This window comes from Chaetodon trifascialis, chromosome 4, assembly GCF_039877785.1.
Source record: "Chaetodon trifascialis isolate fChaTrf1 chromosome 4, fChaTrf1.hap1, whole genome shotgun sequence".
Lineage (NCBI taxonomy): Eukaryota > Metazoa > Chordata > Actinopteri > Chaetodontiformes > Chaetodontidae > Chaetodon > Chaetodon trifascialis.
In genome coordinates, this window is record NC_092059.1 from 6,427,278 (window position 1) to 6,445,359 (window position 18,082).

The 18,082-nt window shown below is 46.5% G+C and overlaps 2 protein-coding genes across 3 annotated transcripts; both read right to left on the reverse strand.

Moving 5' to 3' along the window:
• Window positions 1-3,280: 3,280 nt before the first annotated feature.
• oma1 (OMA1 zinc metallopeptidase) lies at window positions 3,281-12,179 on the reverse strand. The gene is made up of 8 exons (XM_070960007.1): window positions 11,354-12,179; window positions 9,790-10,018; window positions 9,380-9,553; window positions 8,857-8,964; window positions 7,311-7,439; window positions 6,972-7,046; window positions 6,089-6,238; window positions 3,281-3,953 (listed from the first exon to the last, which is right to left on the reverse strand). The coding sequence occupies exons 1-8, from the start codon at window positions 11,719-11,721 to the stop codon at window positions 3,621-3,623; spliced, it is 1,566 nt and encodes a 521-aa protein (XP_070816108.1). The 5' UTR covers window positions 11,722-12,179; the 3' UTR covers window positions 3,281-3,620.
• Window positions 12,180-12,444: 265 nt separating this feature from the next.
• Window positions 12,445-17,936, reverse strand: mysm1 (Myb-like, SWIRM and MPN domains 1). 2 transcript variants are annotated; one of them, XM_070961617.1, is made up of 20 exons: window positions 17,843-17,936; window positions 17,556-17,628; window positions 17,395-17,465; window positions 16,684-16,758; window positions 16,525-16,597; window positions 16,319-16,417; window positions 15,597-16,119; window positions 15,285-15,516; window positions 15,070-15,200; window positions 14,876-14,979; window positions 14,714-14,791; window positions 14,535-14,617; window positions 14,406-14,460; window positions 14,205-14,255; window positions 14,010-14,084; window positions 13,745-13,933; window positions 13,528-13,660; window positions 13,271-13,376; window positions 13,097-13,154; window positions 12,445-12,986 (listed from the first exon to the last, which is right to left on the reverse strand). In XM_070961617.1, the coding sequence occupies exons 1-20, from the start codon at window positions 17,896-17,898 to the stop codon at window positions 12,648-12,650; spliced, it is 2,604 nt and encodes an 867-aa protein (XP_070817718.1). In that variant the 5' UTR covers window positions 17,899-17,936; the 3' UTR covers window positions 12,445-12,647. The 2 variants fall into 2 exon arrangements, with proteins under 2 accessions (XP_070817718.1, XP_070817719.1); XM_070961618.1 differs by lacking the exon at window positions 16,684-16,758 and having other exon boundaries at window positions 17,285-17,465; window positions 17,843-17,911.
• Window positions 17,937-18,082: the final 146 nt, after the last annotated feature.

Consider the following 18,082-nt stretch of genomic DNA (forward strand, 5'->3'; position numbering starts at 1 on the left):
GCGGTGGGCTGCCAGCCGACGGCGGCGCCCGCGGACCCAGTTTCCTCTTGTCACCGTTGGTCAGGTGGTGATCTTCTTGCATGTTTTTAGTGGGGGTTTTTTATGGAGGATACCCCAGGTGAGCACAGGGAGAACATGCAAACTCCACACAGAAAGGACAATTCATTCTTGCTATCGTTTGCATCTGTACAAAACACAGAGAGAGTTTACAATTTAGAATGATGGTTTGACAAAAGTAGACACACTAACACAACAAAATACTGTAAGATGCAGCTGCGGCTGAGGCTACCTGTGCCAAACACATCAGCTATAAGAGGTTTTCCTTTGTCCCCTGACCTGTTTCAAAAGCTCTTTGCTAATCGAAGTTATACAAAAGCAAAAAAAGAATGAGCGGCCTTTATTTTTATTTTTTTTCCCATTGCTTTAAAACATTCCGAAACTAATTTCGACTCATTAGTAAGCCTCTGGAGTGCTTCTGTCTCATACTGCAGACACAACCTCTGAGACTTGCATGTGTGCGTATGTGAGACAGCGTCTTTAATTACCCAGGTAACACAGCCAGATGCTCCATCACTCTGGCAATGGCAGTGATTAAAAGCAGTAAAATATTCATTTCAATCAGACACCCACATGCCACATGTATAATTAATGCACAGTGGAAGGACACAGCAACTTTTGCCACATACGCACACACATTTCCATCACCGTATCCTCCCTCCACGCCGCAGCCAGCTGATGCATGTGTATGTGTGTGTTGGGGCGTATCCAAGAAATGGAACTGTGGATGAGCCACTTCGAGCAACACTCCACAGGGAGGTCAGAGGGTTGCCAGACTGCATTCTGGGACATCATTCAGCCACCTACACAGCAGATGTGTTGGGTTGCTCTCTCGCTGCCCCGGCTCTCTCTGGGAGTGTTTTTGTTGGGGAAACAGCATCTTGAGTTTGCCGTCTAGGATGCATCCAGCTTCCTCTGTTGTGGGTGTGCCACCTTTTCTGTTCTTTCTTCCACTTTTTCAGCGCCGCTTGTCTATAGCTTTAAATACCTGCGAGCAGTTTGTCAGAGGTCTCAGAAGCCGTCTGATGTCTCTGGTGGGCGGATGAATATACAGCCACAAAACAATCTGAGACTTGAGGTGAATTTACAGACATAAAGCAGACATCTGATTTCTCACTGACATCGTGGAACAGATCTTATCTGCCCAAGGCAACGCATGTGAACACAGAGAAAACCACAAAGACTACAGTAGGATTTTCCCACCCAGCATTTGAGCAGAAATGTTCAAAATCAAATGTTTGATTTAAATGTAAATAACGCCTCACACGCCTGAACTAAATCTTTTCTTTTCTCCGTGAATCCCCGTGATTCTGCTGTCTGTTTTCTATTTCGGTCTTTTCAATGCATCTGACTGCTGTCTCTTTGTTTTCCTTGATTAAGCTCTCTGTCGCAGTTATTGTTTAGACTCCAGCAGTAGGCTACAATTACTCAGCGCAGTGTGTGTATGTAAGCGTGCATGTGTGTGTATTGTATCACGCTCATTACAATTACCTCTGGGTGTGAGTGTGTCATCTGTTGCCTGTTCATGTTCCAATTTCTGTGAGTGGTGAGGGAGCTGCAGCCAGATGCTTCAGCATGTACACAACAATGTGACGAAGGAACAGGAAGTCTGCATTAGAATGAACTGAGAGCCGCGGATCCTAAAAATCCTGAAAAGGGTCAAATCTGTGCGACCAGGGAGCGCAACGCGTCGAGCGAGGAGGCTCCTGCTCAAAAAGAAACTTGGATGTTGCTCCAGCGGTCTTTAATAGAGAGACATCAAAAGATTGATCTTGTACCCAAGAAGCAAGAACTTGTAACAATTGGCAGGAATTACAAAAGCGCCGCGGTAAAGCTGACTGATGGGAATTCCAGTAGCTTTCGTTTGATTACGACGGCCTTGGTGTAATCTCGTCTGCGAGATTTCCGAACGTTACATCTGTCTGATCAGCTGTGAGAGGCCGGCGAGGAATTTCCCCAGGAGCCTGGCATCAATAAGTAACTGCGACTACTGTTGCTACCACACACACACACACACATATGAACACTTCAGAGGAAACTGCCAACAACTCAGTCTACGTACGTCTCCTCTCATCTTTCACCCGCTGTCTAATTGGTTGGTGTGACAATGGAAGGGTTTTGATGTTCTTATGCAATGTCACAGGCTGACAATGTCCTCTACATGTGGCATTGTGTTCCCATCATCCTCATTTCTTTGGTCATCTTTGATCTGTTTGAATGTTGGTAATTTTGGCAATGGGGGAAAAAACAAAGTCAAAATAACAAATTTTTCTTTCCAAGTTTTATTTTTTTCCTGCCACTTGCAAACAAAGCACGTTCCTGCTGAGTTATTGATACACAAAAACCAATGTTCCCTTGGCTTTCCATTGCACGGCTTCACACAAACCCTATCACTGGCCACTTATTCTAATATAGGCACAGACTCTAATACAGATCTACCCCGTTTGCAGCAAAACAAAGCTTCAAGCACAGCTCGTGCAAAGACGGTGGACTGATGTTTTGAGACCTGATGCAGGCCCTCCACCTGAAATGCATGACACAAATAAAACTATTTATCCCAAATGAAAGCACAGTAGTACATTTTTTATTTCACAGTTTAACCAGGTGTGCCACTTTGCTTCAGCACACACACACGCCAAAGATTACCAGCGTATGAACCATAACTGCCCCCCCCCCTTCATTGTGCGACTGCTCCCGTGGGCCGTTCCTGTAAATCAGGATGTTTTCTCAGTCAACTTGGCTTGTTAAATAAGATTTTACTAAATCCCATGAAAGATTTCTCAAAGCTTGATGGCGGATATTGGCATTCCTGAGCAGAAGGCTGTGTTTTAAAACCTGCAAACAACCCAGCATAAATTTGCACCATTAAGTCCCCCAGGCGAGAGAATGCATGAAGTGCGGTGTGTGTGGCATGAGAATGCACTAGTCATAATGAGAATGTAGATGTCCTCCGCCTGCCATGGTCGCAGCCTCCATCATGCACACACAAAGTGCTTACTCTCGTATGCTGCTGTGTGCCGATGAATAATGCACATATTAATCTTGCAATGTATGGTTAGCATTACTAAGATTCATTCGGCATTTCCCCCGTCGAGGTTATCTAATTAATGTGGCATCTTTGCAGTCGCCAGCCATGGTTAACATTCTCTGAAGTTCAGTCAGCAGGGTGCTGGTGCAGGGAAAGGTTAGGGGCCTTGAATTTTTTTTCTTTCTTTTTCTTTTTGCTTGACTTTTTCCACCAATTTTCTCCAAATTTAGAATGACCCCAGGCATTTACTTTTACACTGGCACCCTCAGCTCCACCAGCCACTGTGCTGGCAACCAAAAGGAGTCTCCAGTGCAGTGAAAGGGACTAACCCTGGGATGGTGGGTGGGAACTTTACCCCTTTACTTGGCACCTGCAGGCTCCGAAATTGAACGAACGATAAAAAGAGTCTTAAAGCAGCAGTAAATTGTTTGCTGAATATGCTGGCTGACCAGTACACCAATCACTCACTCACTCATCCAAACAGTCTCTGTTAAACTACGGTGTCGTCAAAGTTCGTGCGGATTGAACACTCCTGTCAGCTGGAGCTCTGGGTTCCCCCCCCTTCAGCAGGAGCAGGAACAGGGGCCGCTACAGCTGACTCTGAAGCCTCAAGCGGGACTGGGCCTTTGCTTTCTTGAGCCACGTTTGGGGAAGGAGGAAGGGAAGTTTGGGCAAGCAGAGCAGCAGGCAGTCCGGCTGGGAGCGAGGCCGCGCTGTGAGGCAGCTGGGGCTTGCGTGCGCCTTCTTGCCCTCTTCTCCCCTGGTCCTTAGCGTTTTCCAGCAACACATGGACACTTTTGGAGAACACGACACGTGGGTCGGAAGCAGGAAGAGCAGGGCAGACGCAGCTCTCCCTCAACTCCAGAGCCTGGAGAGAGATGGAGTGAAGAACAGACATTAAGCCACTCTCAGAGGTAAATGTGTACTGACTGATAATAACTTCAGAAACAGATTTGAATAACAATAAGCACAAAGATAAATATGAAAGGCCCTATGATAATGTCTTTGCGTCGTGGTGAGCCATTTGTTGTTTCTGTTTGCAGCGCATTAGAACAAAAAGTCTGTTACTTGTTCTTTTTACTTTGTGATCAGCAGATACATATTTCACCGAAACGCAGCTGTTAACCGAAATGAGTGCAACACAAAGAAGGCCAGAAAGACAGAGAGGAGAAAGCGAAAGGACAAACAAAGACAACAAAGATTAAAGATACTGAGATAACAAGATGCACTGACTGAGACAAACAAAATAGGACACCAGAGAGACAATCAAGAGTCTGCAGCCATGCTACCGCAGCGGCTCTGTGAGGCTGCACTAAAGCACAGCGGTGCTTTGGGCTAAAGCTAACACGTCTTAGTTTAGCATGTGAGCAGCGACTTAACTGCAGCTGAGGATGATCACGAAGCAGCTGACAAATCTAAAATTTGACCTGATGATGGCACTAAAGGAAAAATCAAGGCATGACCAAAGTCAGCAGGCTTCTGCTGCAGGAGAACATGAAAGTCTGCACAAAATTTCATCTCAATCCGTCTGGTAGTTGCTGAGACATGTCAGTCTGAATCAAAGTGGCTGAAAGACTGGCTTCAAATATATTATAAGATGTAAACTCTTCTTGAAGTCATGCAGCTTGGGTAAGCAGAGCTGGTAGGGACTGACTGCAGGCGCTTCCCGGCAGTTAGAGACATTCTCTCTGTCTGTCTCACACCCACGCCCACACCAAACTCATTAATCTCTCACTTAGAATCACCTACAAGACTGAGCGCATACATGCACTTGGCTTCCCACTCAACAGGCTCTCCCTCTCGTGCTAGCGGTGGACTTAATGCGCTCTGCTTAAGGATGATGAGCGCACTAGTGGAGGCGGAGTGCCCTCAGAGGAGTCGGGTTAAATAGCTTGATGCTGTCACCCCTCGCAAGGTTAAAAACATCACATTATGCATCACTTTCACCTCACTGAGCTCAGCTGTTAACTGGCTCATATGTGCTTCTGCACGGGATCGAACAGTTCAGTGTGACGAGGGTAACAGAGATACCAGAGAGTTTTCTCAGCAGCGCACACACACACACACACACAATGCCATGAATCCCCCAAACAACAGTCTTCACCACTTCACTGCCCGCGCTGCAGCCTGGCCTCGACAGCGACTGCTGCTAGAGGTCAATCTACCACATAGGGATATAGGATGATGCATGGGCACATGCATGTAACACACACACGCTCACACATAGGACGAGTGCACACTGAATGACACAGGCACCTGATGGACAATTAGTGGTTTACCCATCTGTTCGTCTTTCCTGCTTGGAGCATCTGACTGCGTACCAACAGTCCAGCTCACGCTCAAGGTTAAATTGGCTGCTGCCTAATACAATGTGCATCTCTCTCTCTCTCACACACACACACACACACACACACACACACACACATAAGACGTAATGATCGTGGATGCTGACAGTTTCCATAGAAGTTGCTGTCTTAACTGCTTGTTGATTCCCTTCTAGCATTAAGATACCATTGATCGTCTTGCCACGGCGGCGGCACAGCGTGCGAGTCTCTGAGATCGAGCTGCCGCCATGGGGCTGTTTTCTTTCAGGTCCTCGGCTCAATGCCTCCTAGACATTTAGTTAAGCGGGCATCAAGGCCCCTGTGTGGCAAAATGTGTTTCCTGCCTTCCTAAAACCTTGCATCTTTTCCTCTCCTCCCCAAGTCCCTTCTTCCTCTCTGCCCTCTTCGCCGCACGCCTGCAGGTGGATGCACATCTCTCCAGATGCTTCATTAGTTCCATTAAGACTGCTTCCACCAGCTCCTAAAGCTACACAGTTTCTCCTAAACAACCGCCATGTGGAGGCTCTCTCCTCACACAGGGATCAAAGAGTCTTTTACTTAAGACAAACACATGAATCAGAGCAGCAGGGATGTGTTTACTTATATAATTGAGGTCAAAAGAAACTTAAATGCTACCCCCGCTGTTATTTGGACTGAGCTTTGCTGTGTGTGTCTGTACCTGTGGTATGAGGCGGTCCAGCTGGGAGTATCTGTTCCTGTGTGACGGGTGTGTGGACAGCCACTCTGGGAAGGCGGGCTCTCCTTTCAGCTGGTCTCTGATTTCCATTTGCTTCCAGAACACGGGACCTGCTCGCACATCTGCACAGGCCTGGGAAGGACACACACCACCATGGAATCAGAAACACACACACACACACACACACACACACACACACACACACACACACACACACACACACACACACACACACACACACACACACACACACACACACACACACACACACACACACACACACACACACAATGTGGCATCTCTGTCTTGTGCCATGACAATCCTTACAGACTAATCAACTGAGTTCAGTTTAGTAGGACAACAGTGCCCCCTAGTGATCAAACGGCAGATTACAAGGTTTAACAGCAGCAGCTACATTAGACCAGTATAATTTTGCAATGTTAAAATATTGATTACTATAAATAAAGAGCAAAAACAATCTCTTAATCTTAAAATGTCCATTGAAGTCTAGTGTTGTCATACTATGTTAAAGGTGTATTGGCATCCTGACTTTAATCTCTTCAGTCTCTGTAGGCCTGATGAAAACATACTGGCTGCTACACTTCACACAGTTCACTTCAATAGCACCTCTCATGAGCAACTCTTCCAGTTTGTCATACAGGCTTTCTGATAAACATTTTAAATCTAAAGCCCAAGCTGAGGAAATGATGACACGATCGGGGTTATCTCAACACGGCAAAAGTGGCCAAAAACAGGCAGAGAGCAGACTGACTCTTCAAACTTTGAATATCTCTTCCAGAGCCAAAGAAAACACATTATACAACTGCTCTCCCAGCAGTGTGGTGCTCCTCGGGGATGACGATACCTTAGCAGCCAACTGTAGTCCGACTTGATCAGCCTCAGCCTCCAGTTTCCTGCTGTAGGGACGGCTGAACATCAGCTGAGGGAGAGACGAATGGTGTATGTGTGAGGTTATACAAACTGAGACTGACAAACATTTCTTTTATCAAAAGTCCAGATCGGTTCCAGCAATTTAATTGTTAAAGTTCAGACAGATCTACTCAATAACAAAGATACTACAATAACATATGTCTTCTCAGTGAAGACTGTATGAAGTGTGAAAATATGGATGTTTCTTCAACTGAGTGAAATAAGGAAAATGTGGCGTACAGTGTGTATGAGTTACATCCTGAGCGGTACTCACCTGTGAAAGCTTGTCCTGTACCCACTGTCCCAGGAGGGCCAGGCTGTCTCGAGGACACACGGCCCAGATGGCTGTCAGCAGAATAAGGGACAGGAGGTCCATGACGTGAGACAGACTGGCCTGCTCTGCCTGGAGGAGGACAGCAGAGGGACGTGGGATGACAAGGAGGGGGGGAAAGTGAAGGATCGGGGTCAAAAAAAGAAGATAATAGGATAGAGAGAGAAAAATCGAGGTAAAAAGTTTGGGGGAGGTGAACAACGCAGCTGGAACATATTGATTGTTCCCATCTATTTTAGTGGAACTTTTAGCTGGAACAGATTTAGAGGTTTTAACAGCCAATCCGACAGAGCACACCTACTGGGTAATACCAAGCCCATCGATGCTCATTCCCTTCATCTAATTAAAATCTCCTTCAAGCATTTCCTCCGAGGATGTTTAAAGTGTTGAAATACCCACAATTTCATTAGACGCTTTTTTAGAAGAAGAAGAATGGGCTTTTGTAGGCAGAGAGGAAAAAAAAAACAGCCATCTGTGGAGAATTAATAAAGGACGACAGTGCCGTAGGTCGGCAGGACTCTGGTCATCACAGCGCAGACAGGATTAGTGAGTGCTTGGAGGTGATTGTCAGTGAGTCTTTATCACCGGCTGATGCAACAGCACTGCAACCGATGCCACTTGAGCTGTTACTATACTGAGACGGAGTGGGGGGCTGATGATGAATAGTCAGGAGATGTCAGTGTATCATGCACACACCTATAGCTCCACATACATATTTTACAACCTTGTGAGGCAGAGACCTGGCAGGCATCCAGCTGCAACTTCCACTCTGTGTGCCCAGGGCTTCTAAATGACTAAACTTTGTTCTTGAACATTATTTGCACTTTAAGTGTTTTCAGTGACTCATCCCCATGCGCAGCGAGGTCTGCCACTATCATCTAAGCCTCTCAAATGTCAGCAGACTGTACACACGTCTCTGCAGCGCCTCGGGCTGAGGAACTGCATTCGTTCTCCACAGAGCTAAACAGGTTTGCTTGTTCCCTGCGTCAAACTCAGCAGCGCTGTGCCTTTGTGTGTCCGTGTCAACGTGTTTCAAGGACATCCGGGCGGACTCCTGAAGGGTTCGTATCTTTGAAAAATAAAGTGACTGACTCCCTGTCAGGTCGTGTACAACCCGGGTTCCAAAAAAGATGGGACCCAGTGTAAAACATACATGAAACAGAATGTGATAGTCTGCGAATCCTTTTTGAAATACACTCAACTGAAAGTCGATTTTTGTAAACCTCTGCTTATTCTGAATTTGATGCACGTTACAAACAAGTTGGGACAGGAGCAACCAAATACTGGGAAAGTGGTGAAAAACACCTGTTTGGAACATTTCACAGGTAAACAGATTGATTGGCAACAGGTGAGAGTATCATGATTGGGCGTGAAAGGGCCGTCGTTCACAGCCAGGATGGGCATTTTTTGGAATTGAGGTTGTACTACAGTAAAGAACATGGTGGTATATGATGCTATCAACGCAGCCGGCAGAGGGTCGTGCACTTACCGAGTGTCCCAAAATAGCATGAGCCATCTCGTGTCCCAGGATAATGGTGAGCTGATGAATGTCTGCCACGGTTTCCAGCATCCCCGTAAACATGAACACTTGCCCGTTCTACATAAAGGAAAACACAATCCGAGTCAGAGCCGTCTGGTGTTTGAAGATACTCTTTGCCCGGAGAAGCAGACAATAACCGTAAACCTGTCTGTGACCGGCCTGAACCTTATACATGTGAACTGTTCTGATGTTATAGAGCCACTTAATGCATCTGAGCAACTTACAGTAAATAATCACTATGAATTATTTATTTATTATGTACTCATATTACACTCTCTAAGCTATTTTCATGCGAACAGGAAGCAAATGCAAGCAAAGTATAGCTTGATCAACCTTGCACAAGGATACTTTGGAAGAGAAGCAGGCATCAAGACACACTCGCTTATTCTAAGACATCTTCTAAGACTGTAAGGATGCTATGACGTTAAAATATGACATGAAAGACATAGAAATCTGTTTTTCCTTCACTGACTGGGAGGACGAAGGCGTTGACATTGGGACTTTGCACCACGTGGACGCTCCAGGTGACATCGGACACTTCAGGGATGTCCTTGTTTCTTTGTGCCAGGTGCTGCACCACACGCTCCACCACCTGGTGCCGAGGGTCTGTGACTGGAACCAGTAGCTCTGCATACTCCTCCATGTACTGAAGTGCACACGCACACACACACACACACACACACACACACACACACACACACACACACACATTAAGAATTATTTAAATGGCATAATTTCCTCTCACGTTAATGTTTTTCCTCTTCATCCCTCCACTAAATGTCATCTTATGAAAAACCATGCATTGTCACTCTGTAACACACACACACACACGCACACACACACGCACACACACACACATCATGTCCTGACCCCCCCCCTCACCGCCTCTGAAGTCATAGCTGCCAGCTCCATGTAGTTCTCTCTGCTGAACACCAGGAGGCGGGTCCGTCCCGTCACTGGAGACTCATCCAGGTGGGTCAGGAGAAGGAGGGCTACAATCACCATGGCAACGCCTGCCCCCGCTGTCAGATGCCAACGGCGCCGCCAGGCCCATTCACGCATGAGCTGCCGGCGGTTGTGTGGTAGAGCCACCCACCACTTCCTTATACTCCTGTGCACAGAGGAAGGCCACAAGGTCTGTGATATCTGTTTGTGCAGCTCACACGGCCTCATGCTGAGACTATAAAATCATCTCCTGCCCTACGGCGGCAAAAAACGAAAAGAGAAGAATCATTTGAAGCTACTTTCAGGTCTGGATCATTTGCATGTTTGGAATACAGGGAGAGAATGGAAGTAGAAGTGTAAGGCGCACATGTTCCAGTTAGAGATGCAGGAATCCAGGCAGACTCGCCGAGATCAATAATCTCCTTTTCCAAGCGGGTCTGGCCAAGAGAGCAGCATGCAGGAAATATGCTCGCAACAATGTTCTACGCACACAACGCAGTTTGGTGTGTTTGCCCACAGGAAACAGCCTAATATTTAAGTAGGCAAACGCTTTTTGAAACAGTGAACGGACTGAAAATGCTCACAAATTCAGATCTCAAAATAAGAACAAAACAGAGCGTAACACAGTGGGTGGCTCGACAGGGTTGACCTGAAAGAGCAAAATGTGTGTGATCGATTAAGTGTGAATGAAACTGACGTGACCAAGGTGCTGCAGTTCTTATGTTGATGTGGGTGTGTGAATTTAAAGAAGGAGTGTGTGCAACTGTGTGTTTGAGTGTATATACAAGTGCAGAGGAGCAGCAGGGGGGTATTACATGATTACATGTACTCTTATTATAGTAATGAAAGGGGATGTTTTTACCAGTTAATGAAAAAAAAAGTTAATTACCAGAAATGTGGCGACAATTTATAAGGTAATTGATTTGTTCTTATTTAGATTATACAATTAATACAATTGTTTACAAATCAATTAAAAATGTGCTAATTACTTGATGAACGCATTAAGTGTAATTAATTAATAACAAGCCTTAAAGCAATTAACACACAGCTCAATTTATATGTATATTGAGTATTAAATTATGGCTCATTTTCCCACCTTACTATGTGCACTTGAAAATGATGTACGCAGAAAAGTATTCAGAATAATTAAATGTAATTTCTTTTGCATTTATGTGTTGAACAAATGGAACAAATTAAAGTGTGGACCTTTTTATTTTAATATATGCTGTGATGATTCAATCCTAACCATTTACTCCAGTCATAAGTCATCATTGTACAGCTTAGAGCTACAAGGATTAGTCACCAACTATTTTGACAATCGATTAATCAATTTCAGTACATTTTTAAGGGGAAAAAAAGTCACAATTCTCTGAATCCAGCTTGTTAAATGTGGGTATTTTCTTGTGTCTTCATTCCTCTGTGACAGTAAACTAATTGATTAATGGAGAAAACAACTAACAGATGAATCAACAGTGAAAACAGCTCATTGTACAGCTCCTACCTGCCCAGTATTATGGCCAAGAGCTTCTGCAGAGGTTTGAGCACCAGCCACAAGAGAGGAGCGGGCAGGGCCCTCACGGGGGCCGAGGTGTGGAAGTGGTGTCCGCACTGTGTCAGGACAGGACCAGGGCGCAGGGGTGAAGCGGTGTGGGGTCTACTTTTCCTTCCACCCAGCAGAGGTGGTCCTGTCGGAGCGGCTCTGAGGCGCGCAGGGTTTGTCGCTGTGTGACAGCTGATCTGAGAGGACACACGGTGAGGCTTCTTCAGGTGTTCAGCCGGTCTCCACACCCGGAAGTATCGTGTCAGATGCGGAGGAAGGGAACAGGAGCGACTGCTCCGTAAAAACAGATTAACACAAAGTAAAACCATTGTGCTTGCCGGTAACGCGACCCCGATGACCTCCTCAGACTGACCGAGCAGCAGCGAGGTCCTCCGTAACTAAAGACGACGTCAACACGGTCGCTTGTCACCCGAGAGAGCTGGAGTATCTCATGTTAATGTGGAAATGGCAGCTATCAGCTGTTAACGTTACTTCTCGTTTATCTAGCCGAGTTAATTTCATATCAAACACTCAATTAACAGTTCACTTCTGTCAATGTCACTGACTCGAGCGGACCCGAACTACAAGTATGTTAACCGCGGTTACCATTAGCCGACAGCCGTAGACTGAAATGTCTGTCCCAGTAGTTTGCTCTATAACACCGAAACACGCCGAGTTAAAATCACTTAGTCAGTTTACGACGCGAAATGTTCATAATTCGAACTGGGTGAACGCAACTTTACAGCTGTTAAGAGAACCCGCTTCCAAAATGGCCCACCCCGGAAACAACGCGGAGACGAACGTTCCGGCTAACACTTAGCATCTCTCCACAGGTTTAAATGCACCGTTAGCTTCACTAAGCTAATAGCTAGGAGCCCCCCGGACACGTTCAGGTAAATTAAGGTCATGGCCACAGAAGCTAGCAATAACTACTCCTTATATGGAAGAGACAAAGTTGTAACTTACCTCAATAAATTGTGGACTTTGTGTTTTAAACGACAACACCTTTAAGGACTATTATAAACACAAAAATAATAAAAACATGACCATATATATGAAAACAGATTTTTATTCTCGCGTTTAAACAAAAGGGTGAACTGCGTTTCTGAATATCGCACACTCGCACACACACAAATTTGGTTAAAGGAATAAGATAATAACTTTTAAAAACTAAATGAGCAAGTTGGTAAAACTGATCATATTTACATAAAGGTTTATTCAGTTATGCACGATGTTCAGTCAGACATACAGTCCATCACAGTAAATAGTCGTGTTCGGTTGAGAGCACAGAGCCCAGATGTAAAACTGTGCTGCTGTTTGTCTCTGAGGTTGTGTCTGTGGTCTTAGTGGTGGGCTGCACGCCTCTGTCTGAAGCTTTGACAGAATCTGGATCAGAGTCTCCCCCTCTCTCCTGGGGCCTCTCCTCTCTGATCAGCTGATCATAAGCGAGGTCATCTGATTCTCCCTCTTCCTGGTCAGGCAGTTGCTGCTTAGCAATGAAGTCTGACTGGAAAAGGGCGTGGATCTGCCTGAGGAAAGGGTCTCCCTCCTCGTCTGGCAGGGGCTCCAGGTACCTGGCCAGAGATGACAGCATCTAAAGGGCGGTGATTAATGGAAGAGGTCGTGTGAAAAAGTAGAACAGCAGAGGCAGAAGTAAATCAGGAAATGAATTAGCCACTGGAGTGTGCAAACGACATGACAGACCTTCTCCAGACAAGTGAGATGGGAGTCTTTCCGGAAAAATTTGTTCATCTGCACGCTCCTATCCACAGCAGAAAAAGAACAGGTTAGACAATCCACCATTAAGCTTCACAAAAAATCAGAATCAGCACGAAACCACGCGTCAGGACGACCTCTGCAGTCCCGTTTCTCACTCACCCCGGTGTTTGGCAGTATTTGTGGATGATCCACTGAGCTCTCCTCAACGTCTGTTCCCAGTCTGGAATGTCTGGTGATGACAGGAAGTCGAATCTGTAGGGCAGCTCTGGGGAGGAACAGCAAGAGAGACACAGCCAGAGGATAAACTGTGCTACTGTGCTGAAATCACTGACCTACATTGTCAGCTTGATTTCAAAGCCTCTTGATCTTAACTGTTTTGAAGTTTTGAATCGGGTGCTTGTGTGTGTTTGACATACTCTGTGGGCCTGAAGGCTCCTGGCTCTCTTTCACCAACAAGCAGGTGGTTTGGGAGTGAGGGGAGCGGTTGACTGGGTCGTAGGGGCTCACTATCATCCCGATGAAGGGGGCTCCGCCACGTGAGAAATAACTCTGGAACAATCAGGACAAAGGGGATCAGATCATACGTTCATGAAGACTGACTGCGGTGCGGCGTCTCTCCTCCGTTCATTTCACCTGGAACTGGTCCTGTGTGTTTATGTCCCGGACTGAAGGGTTGGGGTGGAAGGAGGGGTGTGAGTGGTACCAGCCCACCACACTGAAGCCCAGCGACGACAGCACGTCGCAGGCCTGTGTCTGAGACACCGGGTCCATCTCGCACTGCAAGCCTGTGCTCACACTGTTGCATGGCTCTGCTGCACAGATCTGTGCGGGACACAGAGGAACGTTCGTCACTAAATATCCTCCTCCTCCACATTGATGCTTTCACTCCTTTTCCTACCTTTAAAACTTTCTCGTCCTCACTGAAAGTTCCACCTAGCAGGCCGATGACCTCCCCCCGCGACACGTGGGCGTGCTGACAATCACAACGCATTTGATCACTTATAGACCATTAAAATGCAGTAAATAACAGTCAGTTCATACTTGCAGCTTCTTCGAGAATAGATTCAGCATGTGCGGTTGGGTGATAGCATACCATGTCCATTATGAGAAGAGTCTCTGCACACACAATAACCTGGAATGGCTCCTGCGGGGAAGAGCAAAGAAGAGTTTTAACAGTTATTAAACTTTAAAAACCAGATGCCAAACAATTCAAATGAAACGCAATTAAAATAGTTGGGTGAAGAGATGAAGAGAGTGCACTTCTGCTCAAACTATGGAGTAAATGGCTCCTGACCTGTACATCCTCCCCAAAAGACCTGCAGGGAATCAACTGGAATGGATCGAAAGACCTGGAAGAAGCGAGATGATCAGTATCTGCACACTCATGAATTCAGCACACGTTGCTTGAATCCATCGCGCTCACCCTCTGAATCTGGACATCTTGCAGGGCCTAGGCTGCTTCTTCATCTCTTCTCTCCGCAGAGCAAGCTCCTCAGCACTGAGATGCTGATGAACACACCACCAACACAGGATCAGTAAATGCACTAATGTGAATACACCCAGCGATCGGTGCTTTGCTGAACGAGTGCAACGTGTCCAAACCTCATACGTCTGTCCCTCCAAGTCTTTAGCGTCACACCAGTTTCCCCATATGTCCCGCACGCGTCGCTTCCTGGTCCGCTACAACGCGCAGCCAATCAGCAGTTAGCTCGAGGTCTATGCAAACTCATAGTTTAGATGCTTGAGGACTTGATGGGTACCTACCATGCTCTGCAGTCTCTGGGCCAGCTGGTAGGCCTCAAGCACGTCTTTGCCCTCCTTCTGCTTGGAGCGGTCCACCACCTTTGGTCGATTATAGACTGCTTGCTCTGCGAGAGAGGAGATGGGAGTTCCATGTGAAGAGGGAAGCTTTTATTTTAATGAACAAAGCGATGCTGTCACAGCCTCAGTATAGTTACCGCAGTTGAAGTTGACGGCTCCAATGAGCTCCAGATAAGTGTGTATTCTCCCAATGCAGTTGACGTCTCCGCAGTTCTTCAGTCCAGGGCGGACTGACGTCTTGTTCAGGTACTTGGGCTTGCTCTTCATCCTGTTGAACAATGCAAAGAAGTAATAACTTCTTCATCTGCAGAGCTGTAGTGACAGAAGTTACCAAACATGCTTTAAGTCGTACCATTGATCCAGGATGTAGTTTCGGATCTTAAGGTATCTTTCAGGGGTCTTGGATGGTCGTCCCTCGAAGAACTCTGGGATAGCTTGTTTCTCATCCTCAGTGATTGTCTCCATGTCCATCTCTATTTCCTGGTCAGGAGCCTTAAGCAGCTCCTCCTCCTCCTCCTCTTCTTCCTCCTCTTGGTCTTCTTCTGGTCTATCAGCTAGACTCTGCTCAGTCTTCGCAGCAGAATCTATGAGGCAAATATGACCACACGTAACTAATGTAAAGAGCAGGGACCTTGTCATGAGGGGGATCTACATAAAGTCTCACCTGTGCCGTCAACAGAGGCCTCTTCCAGTTCACCAGTCTGTGCTGAGCTTTCAGAATGGGAGCTCTGGCCTTCATCTTCCTCAGCCATTTCCTCTGAGGCTGTCTGAGCTCCTTCCTGAAGTTGTTTTGGAGGTGGTGAGACTCTCTCATCGCCTCTCTCGTCTAGACCAGTCTTCTCTGAGCAAGGGAGGGAAGACGAGGGTTGAGGCCTGTGTGGGGATGACGAGGTGCGGTCGGGTTGGTCCTTTGTCCCAGTCAGACCTGCCTCTTTCTGCTCTCCTGTGCCCGTTAGCTGCTCCGGCTCGCAGAACTCACTTTTGAGCACAGCCTGTGGTTTATCGTCATCGTCTCCCTCATCGCTCAGGTCATCAGTGATGTCTACCTCCTCATCCTCTTCATCAGAAAGCTTCTCTATACGGACAGCGTTTGCCAAAGTGGACACTCGACTGGAGGTGGGCTGAGGGGATTGCGAGTGCATCACAGGGCCTGCAGAGGGAGCTGCAGCTCCGGGTTCTGACTTAGCCTGAAAAAACATGTATAGATGGTGAAAGAATTAGTTTCGTCTTCATTCTTATTTCCCAAGCCTTCCTGAGGAATGCATTCTGGTTGTGAAAGAGTCTGAACAATGAAGAAATCACTAACTGAACTTCGGAAGACTTGTGAGTACACCGTGTGTGTGTTCAGGCGGCATAACACAGATAGAGAGTAAAGCCAAGTCTCACCTTGTGTTTGACATACTGTCTGGCATAGTTCTTGACCTGAAGAACGGAACGGCTGCCCACCAGCTTGGCAATCTTAGTCCACCTTCGACCAAACTGAGCCTGCAGAAAAACACTCTTTAGCCACCTGGTAATACACTCACAAAGTGCCTCATAAACTAAAGCTGTTAATCTGTTACAGGCAAACGACTGCATGTTGGCAAGCTTACCAGTCCTTCCTCAAACAGCTCCTTCTCCTGTTTGGACCAACGAGAAGAGGAGGCCGAGGACTTCGTTGGAGACCTAAACGTCCGACAGACACAAGTGTGACATGAGTGCCAACAACACGAGGAACGATTCTTCTCTGCTCATGTGAAAGCTGGACTTACTTCTTCACTTTGGGCTTACTGTCAGCATCACTTCCCCAGATGTGATGATGAACCTCCTCACCTGTCAGGTAGTATCTACAAGTATGGTTCAGGACCAACGGACTTAATAATGAGTGTTACCCAAACTATGTGTCTCAACAAATACAGGGTGCAGTATAGTTCAGCTGACAATGATATGAAACAGAAAACAAATCAAAATCCTAAAATTTAAGAGCCATGATGAGCAACAGTCTGCTAATTTTACTAGATAAATGTTCAATTATTCCTCATTCATTTTTACACTATTTCTCTTTCTTGTTTTTGTGTTTTTAATTCCTGCAATTAGTAGATTCAGTGAGAAGTTCTCTCAAATCAGCAATATTTTGTCAAGACCTTTGGGCTCTTTCTCATAGTCCTCCGACATTGGACAGCTTTAGACACTACAGAATCCGTCTGGTCAAACAAAACTAATTAGTCATAAATGTGTTCTTCAGCTCATCCCTGGGTTTGGGATGCGAGGGTAAAGTCAAGAGGCAGAGATGGTAATGCCACCACATCTGCAGTGTCTGCAAAGGGCAGATATGCTTTAACCAGTGTGATCAATCAACCTGCCAGTCCTTACCTACTGTGTTGCACATGTGAGTCTTATATGTGATATGTCAGTCTGCGCTGCCATTATAACAATAACTTTTCCAAAGTGGTGTGATGCCTTTGAGGTCAGTGGGAGGATACTGTTCCTCCAGGAGCATCCTCTCGATCACCTCTCTGTTCTCTGGGCTGATGGAGCTGTCCAGCTCCCATGGCTGCACAACACAGAGACAGAGGGGGTCAGCACAAGCATTGACAGTCACACAGGAGCCTGCTGAAGGACTACTAGCTTCAGAAAGTCATACCAGTATCCCCGCGCTGCTCCTCCACGCGGACTGTGTGAACTGCTCCTGGACCAAACCTCCTCCATCCAGCTCGCTGCAACAAAATGAACAAAAACTGTCATCAACACAGCGCGTGAAGGGGCCAGAGGAGACCCTCATCACACACACAGGACAGCTAGCCACAACTTTAGCCTGCACCGTGAGGCTAAAAACTACAACCAGGTCTCCGTAAAGTACTGTGGACTACAGCGAACAACACCCACAGACAGCGTACGCGTCAATTCAGCAGACACAGTAAACATTCCCACCTAATACTGTGTTCAAACGCGTCTCCCTCGATATCAACATCCACCTCGTCCTCCATGATGGCGGACAAACGTAAACAGATCCTGACCGCTGGAGGAAAACAGCGCTCAGCTCTACTCGCAGCGACACCGTGTGGCCGGATGTACGAATCGCTGGTAATAAACCGACATGAACGCGCTCCTTTTTCACCGCCTTGATGTGGTGAATTGTGAATATTGATAAAATCAGTCATGGTGGCCCAC